Source organism: Danio aesculapii, chromosome 21 (genome assembly GCF_903798145.1).
Source record: "Danio aesculapii chromosome 21, fDanAes4.1, whole genome shotgun sequence".
Taxonomy (NCBI): Eukaryota; Metazoa; Chordata; class Actinopteri; order Cypriniformes; family Danionidae; genus Danio; species Danio aesculapii.
Window position 1 is genome coordinate 46,873,365 of NC_079455.1, and position 7,787 is coordinate 46,881,151.

Sequence of the window (7,787 nt, forward strand, 5' to 3'; positions counted from 1 at the left end):
GCAGGACGGACGGAGAGTCGTGTGGCTCCACTAGGATCAGAGAGTCGGTCTGAAGACGAATCCTGGCTTCAGTCACCGCGTCAGATTGGCCGAGAGACAGTAAAACCAACACTTCATCCCACGCGCCACATCTGCTGCCGATAAACCAGCAGAACTCTTCTCCGTCTTCACCTGCAAGAGTCAAACATGGTGGATGTGTGTAAGACAGTTCACCGCACAGATATGCACGAAACACACCACCACCAGCGCTATGCAATAAATCAAGCCTGCAGTCTGCAGGGTTCCCACTCTTACACTGATATTCAGTTCTGCTTCACTTATATAGCGCTTTACAGAATAATTATCATTCTGAAGCAGCTTTACCTAATCATAACATCATTACAGTCAGTATCAGAAGAGTGAAGGAGCTGTGTATAGGCTTGGCAGTATATAAACATAGTTAACTCACAGAAGAAATAATATTTGCATGTAATAATATTCATACATGTTCAGTGAAGTGACCATAGGCGGAGCGTGTGTAAGGCTGGGGAAGGCTTAGCCTCCCCCTGCCCAGAGACCACGCATATAGCAGCAAAGAAAAACCTACATTGAAAACATGTAATGGGTTGAAGACGGAGTATGAATGTTAAAGTTCCCCTCCGCACAAAAATGGAACTGTCCAACTCCGCACTTTACACTGATGAGCGCTGTTTATTACTGGAGTTCGCAGCAGCTCTAAAAACAAAACCAGCGAACTATTGGCCTGCGAACTGTTCTGGACTGCTGGTCAAAGACATAAGTAATAAAAGGACAAATGAGTATTGCGAGAGAAATTTACCGATATATTATTCTGGTTTAACTTGTTTTTAGCATTAAATGAAATTGGTAGTTTCATTGTAACGTATAGTGTAGTAATCTTGTTTAGGCAATCGTTTGGAGATTTACATATCAAATATTACATTTCAAGGTCAAATATTTATTGCTAAATAACATTTTTGCAATTTAACAACAAAGACAACATCAACACATAATGCCGGGTCTAAAAGGAAGATTTGCTGCATGAGGGTAGTGGCTAATATTTATATTAACTGCCATGCCAAAACACATTTCTGTTTGTTAGACAGAAGGCTACAATTATAATATAATATCATTTATCGTTCTGTGAATGAACGTCGCCTCGTTGTTCCATCCCAAAGAGGGAAGAAATCACTTTCCCGAACTCTCACATTCAATCTGCCCAGTTGGTGGAATGAACTCCCTAACTACATCAGAACAGCAGAGTCACTTGCTGTCTTCAAGAAACGACTAAAAACGCAACTGTTTAGTCTCCACTTTCCTTCCTAATCTGTAACTGCCTCTCTGGCTATACCACTAACTGAGCCCTCTCTCTCTCTCTCTCTCTCTCTCATCCTCTCCTCTCTCTCTCTCCTCTCTCTCTCTCTCAAAAAAAAAAAAAAAAAATATATATATATATATATATATATATATATATATTTTTTTTTTTTTACTAATGCTTTGCTTCTTAGACTTTACACACCTGAAACTTGTCTATAGCACTTGTTCACTGCTGCTCTTATAGTTGTGTAAATTGCTTCCTTGTCCACATTTGTAAGTCGCTTTGGATAAAAGCGTCTGCTAAATGACTAAATGTAAATGTAAATTTAATATAATATAATATCATATTAATATAATATAATATCATTTAATATAATATAATATAATATCATTTAATATAATATAATATAATATCATTTAATATAATATAATATAATATAATATCATTTAATATAATATAATATAATATAATATCATTTAATATAATATAATATAATATCATTTAATATAATATAATATAATTTAATATAATATAATATAATATCATTTAATATAATATAATATAATATCATTTAATATAATATAATATAATATTAATATAATATAATATCATTTAATATAATATAATATCATTTAATATAATATAATATAATATAATTTAATATAATTTAATATAATATCATTTAATATAATATAATATAATATCATTTAATATAATATAATATAATATCATTTAATATAATATAATATAATATAATATTAATATAATATAATATCATTTAATATAATATATTATAATATCATTTAATATAATATAATATAATATCATTTAATATAATATAATATCATTTAATATAATATATTATAATATCATTTAATATAATATAATATAATATCATTTAATATAATATAATATAATATATTATAATATAATATCATTTAATATAATATAATATCATTTAATATAATATATTATAATATCATTTAATATAATATAATATAATATCATTTAATATAATATAATATAATATAATATTAATATAATATAATATCATTTAATATAATATATTATAATATCATTTAATATAATATAATATAATATCATTTAATATAATATAATATAATATATTATAATATAATATCATTTAATATAATATAATATAATATCATTTAATATAATATAATATAATATAATATCATTTAATATAATATAATATAATATAATATTAATATAATATAATATCATTTAATATAATATATTATAATATCATTTAATATAATATAATATAATATCATTTAATATAATATAATATCATTTAATATAATATAATATAATATCATTTAATATAATATAATATAATATAATATCATTTAATATAATATAATATAATATTAATATAATATAATATCATTTAATATAATATAATATCATTTAATATAATATAATATAATATCATTTAATATAATATAATATAATATAATATCATTTAATATAATATAATATAATATCATTTAATATAATATAATATAATATAATATTAATATAATATAATATCATTTAATATAATATAATATAATATAATATAATATAATATCATTTAATATAATATATTATAATATCATTTAATATAATATAATATAATATCATTTAATATAATATAATATAATATATTATAATATAATATCATTAATATAATATAATATAATATAATAATATAATATAATATCATTTAATATAATATAATATCATTTAATATAATATAATATAATCATTTAATATAATATAATATCATTTAATATAATATAATATAATCATTTAATATAATATAATATAATATCATTTAATATAATATAATATCATTTAATATAATATAATATAATATCATTTAATATAATATAATATCATTTAATATAATATAATATCATTTAATATAATATAATATAATATAATATCATTTAATATAATATAATATAATATAATATAATATAATATCATTTAATATAATATAATATCATTTAATATAATATAATATAATATAATATCATTTAATATAATATAATATCATTTAATATAATATAATATAATATAATATCATTTAATATAATATAATATCATTTAATATAATATAATATAATATAATATCATTTAATATAATATAATATAATATCATTTAATATAATATAATATAATATAATATCATTTAATATAATATAATATCATTTAATATAATATAATATAATATAATATCATTTAATATAATATAATATAATATAATATCATTTAATATAATATAATATCATTTAATATAATATAATATAATATAATATCATTTAATATAATATAATATAATATCATTTAATATAATATAATATAATATTAATATAATATAATATCATTTATTATAATATAATATAATACAATATCATTTAATATAATATAACATAATATAATATAATATCATTTAATATAATATAATATAATATCATTTAATATAATATAATATAATATAATATAACATAATATCATTTAATATAATATAATATAATATAATATAATATAATATAATATCATTTAATATAATATAATATAATATCATTTAATATAATATAATATATACAATTTATTATATATTTTTTATTATTATTATAATTATTATATACACTACCGGTCCAAAGTTTTGGGTCAGCAGGATTTTTAAATGTTTTAAATTAAGCTTCTCCTGCTCATCGAGGCTGAATTTATTTCATCAACAATACAGTACACAATGTAAAATTGTGAAATGTTATTGCACTATAAAAGAACTGTTCAAACGTAGTTTAAAATCACTGGAATAAATTATTCAATTAAATTATAAAGATGAATTTTCAGCTTCATTACTCCAATCTTTAGGGTCACATGATCCTTCAAAAATCACTCTAAAATTATTGTAATTATTAATGTACTAATAGTAATAAAAGCTAGTAATAATTTCACTTGAAACCTCATACAGTAAGTAATAAATAAATATTTAACAAATAAGTATTTAACAATTTAACATTTTTTTATTTTTAATTATTGCCGCCTTGATGAACAGAATAATTTAAATTATTTTTAAAAATAAAATTAATAATTAAATAAACTGAAATAAACTAATGCCAAACTTTTGACCGGTAGTGTAGATCAGTGGGCTAGATTAATAAAATTATTTAATTAGCGTGTTGATCATAATAGACGTTTGTTGATAGGCAGTGCTTTTGGTTAAACATCTTCTTTGTCAGTCGCAAATCTTTTTAAACGCATTAAAGGGCAGCGCAAATATTAGCCTTACCCTGGAGTTTGTTAATAATCATACATGTTCAGTGAAGTGTATATATATATATATATATGACACCACATTCACTGAGCAAAAGCTGAATTTCCATGACCTCTAATTAGCCACACACTGAATCAGCCCATCATTCAGTCTATTTGTCTAATTATGCAAATTTATATTAATTCAGTTTAATTTAGTAATATTGAAAAATATTCAGATGTTTGCATGGTTTAATACAGTTTATAAAGTAAGATTTTCTGTCTTTTTAGTTGAGATTTACCTTGTTTACCAAACATATTGATCTAAGTGTATTTGCATTGTAAACCTTAGACAGAAGTTTAAAGGTATTAAGTTGTATTTTTATTTCCTTATTACACTCTCAACATCATTCCACATAAACCTGCAGATTTTGTACAAATTCCTGCACAGAAATAGCACATAATATTGCAGATTCTGCCAATAATGAATGTAAAAGCAGGCTGATGTTGTGTTTTTAGTATATAATGGGGTCACACGTTACAGTAAGCTTTCATCAATGATAATGTATTTACTGTATGTAAAGTATGAATAATACCATACAGCACTTCTCAATCATCATTGGGTAATGCTCTCTGAGTTAACCTAAACTAACAATGAACAACTATATATTCATTAACTTATGTTAACGAGCATGATTAAATGCATTGACTATTGTTTGTTTATGTTAGTAAAGGTATTAACTAATAGAACCTTGCCGTGAAGTGTGACAAAAACAAGCTTAACAATCATTTTCACAACTTTAATAGTCATTAAGAGAACAAAAATGGAGTTTTACTACTGTTAAAGTACTGTTTCTTACTTCTCCTAAAGAATATGTATATATATACAGTTAAAGTCAGAATTATTAGCCCCCCTTTTATTTATTTATTTATTATTTCCCAAATGATGTTTAACAGAGCAAGGAAATGTTCAGAGTATTTCCTCTAATATTTTTTCCTCTGGAGATAGTCTCACTTGTTTTATTTCAGCTAGAATAAAAGCAGTTTTTAATAGTTTAAACACCATTTTAAGGTCAATATTATTAGCCTCTTTAAGCTATATTTGTTTTCTATAGACTACAGAACAAACCATCATTATACAATGACTTGCCTAATTACCCTAACTTTACCCTAACTTTACCCTAAATACCCTAACTTTACCCTAATTACCCTAACTTTACCCTAATTACCCTAACTTTACCCTAATTACCCTAACTTTACCTTTAAATGTGACTGTAAGCTGTAAACTAGTGTCTTGAAGAATATCTAGTCTAATATTATTTACTGTCATCATGACAAAGAGAAAATAAATCAGTTATTAGAGATGAGTTATTAACACTGTTATGATTAGAGATGTGTTGGAGAAATCTGCTCTCTGTTAAACAGAAATTGGGGATAAATAAACAGGGGGGCTTATAATACTGACTTAAACTGTATATATATATATATATTTATATATAGAATATGCAGGCAGGTTAGCCTTAAAAACACTGATACAGAAAATATACCTTGTGCTGAATGTAAACTAACATTTAAAGTGACAAACAGAAATCCCTGATATATAAATATATAATAACTGGCTGGTGTTCAGAGTCTGGAATCGCCTGTTAATATTCCCTGAGCTGTGCAACCCGAGTCCAGCTCTCCTCCAGAGCCACTGCTGCTTTCGGCTTTGGATTTCAGTATCAAATACGCTGATGAAACACACACACATGCACACACACACACACACACTCTCTCTTTCTCTCTCTTACCGGGTCGGGAGTCCCTGAAGCGCACCGTGACCCTGCGCTGTGTGTCCAGGATCTGCCGGTAAGTGAGCGCGGTGCAGGTCAGCACACACTCCGTCGGCAGGTCCACAGTGCTGGGCATTTCAGCAATGAGCTCGTCCTTATCCAAACACTCCCGGCTGCTGTCCTGAGCAAACACACACACCAGAAGCGCCAGCAGCGGTGCCCAGTGCACACGGGGCGAACACACACACACCATGCTGTCGGTCGCTGCGTTTGTCTGATTAATGTCGAGGCTCAGCAGAGCCCATCTGCTCTGAGGGTCACACACACACACACACACTCACAGAGAGGCTTTACTGAGTGCGCAACAGCCTCGGAGGAACACACACACACACACACACACACTGGCAGACACAGTGTGCCAACAAACTCCCAAAATAATCGGCTAATGTCAGGAATGCTCTGCATGTAACCTGCGGCCACACACACACACACACACAGACAGACGCACACAGACAGACACACACACACACACACACACCATTACCCAATGAGGGATGAGTTCATGCAGGTTCATGCTGATAAATCTCCCTGCAGAAGCTGCCAGAAATCACACACACTCACTCACAAACACAGTCACACTCAGTCTCACACACACACACACACACACACACACTCACAATAACAGAAGTGAACTGTGCCCTCTGCTGGAATAAGCACTCGTGTGTCTTCATGAAGGCTTATTTTAATGAAGCGGTGCGCAGGTACACTGAGATCAAGCAAACATCTGTTATTTTCTCGCTGAACATGGAAACATTAGCTCTGACATGAGATGATCAGGGTTGTGTAGTACAGTTGTGTAAATGGAAACACACACAGTGATTACAGTGATGAGCATCAGTCATTCGCCCGGGGCGAGAGGCGTTCTCCGTCGCCGGCTGTAATGAAATCGTGCTGAACTACGGCTAGTTTGTGTTGGAAAGTTCCCATCATTCCTCTGCTCCACCGGCGGCCACAGACACGCTAGCGGCTAAAGCTCAGATTGAGGAATGAGGACGGAGGGATATTTGAGATGCAGCCCAGGATGGTTTTGGTGGAGTTCTGGCAGAGCGGATTCACAACATGTTTTCACGGAGCGGCGCTGAAGCTCTGCCAGAGCCAAACCCGCAGCTAAAACAGGTCTGGCCTTGAGCGGATCGCTAACAGAAGCTCCATTGTGTGTTTCTGTGAAAGTGGAGTCGGAGAAAAACAGGCCAGACTGAGCGCTCGGCCTTCTGGGAACTGGACGTGTTTCCACTTTAAAATAAAGTCCACAGGAGTCTGAGCTCCGAACAGCAGCAAAAATGAAGACTACGTGTGTGTGTGTGTGTGTGTGTGTGTGTGTGCTACAGCAGTGTTTCTCTACGCTGTGTGTGAGTGTGTTGTGTGGG

General features: G+C 28.2%; 1 protein-coding gene across 1 annotated transcript in view; it reads right to left on the minus strand.

The window, feature by feature from the left end:
* gsdf (gonadal somatic cell derived factor) overlaps positions 1-6,859 on the minus strand; it is a 7,309-nt gene extending 450 nt beyond the window's left edge. Inside the window, exons 1-2 of the mRNA XM_056447110.1 lie at positions 6,379-6,859; positions 1-171 (exon numbers count right to left, since the gene is read on the minus strand). The exon at positions 1-171 is cut by the window's left edge and continues 450 nt beyond it. Coding sequence (XP_056303085.1) covers positions 1-171; positions 6,379-6,613 — 406 coding nt within the window. The 5' untranslated portion in view covers positions 6,614-6,859. The remainder of the gene's footprint in view (positions 172-6,378) is intronic.
* Positions 6,860-7,787: the final 928 nt, after the last annotated feature.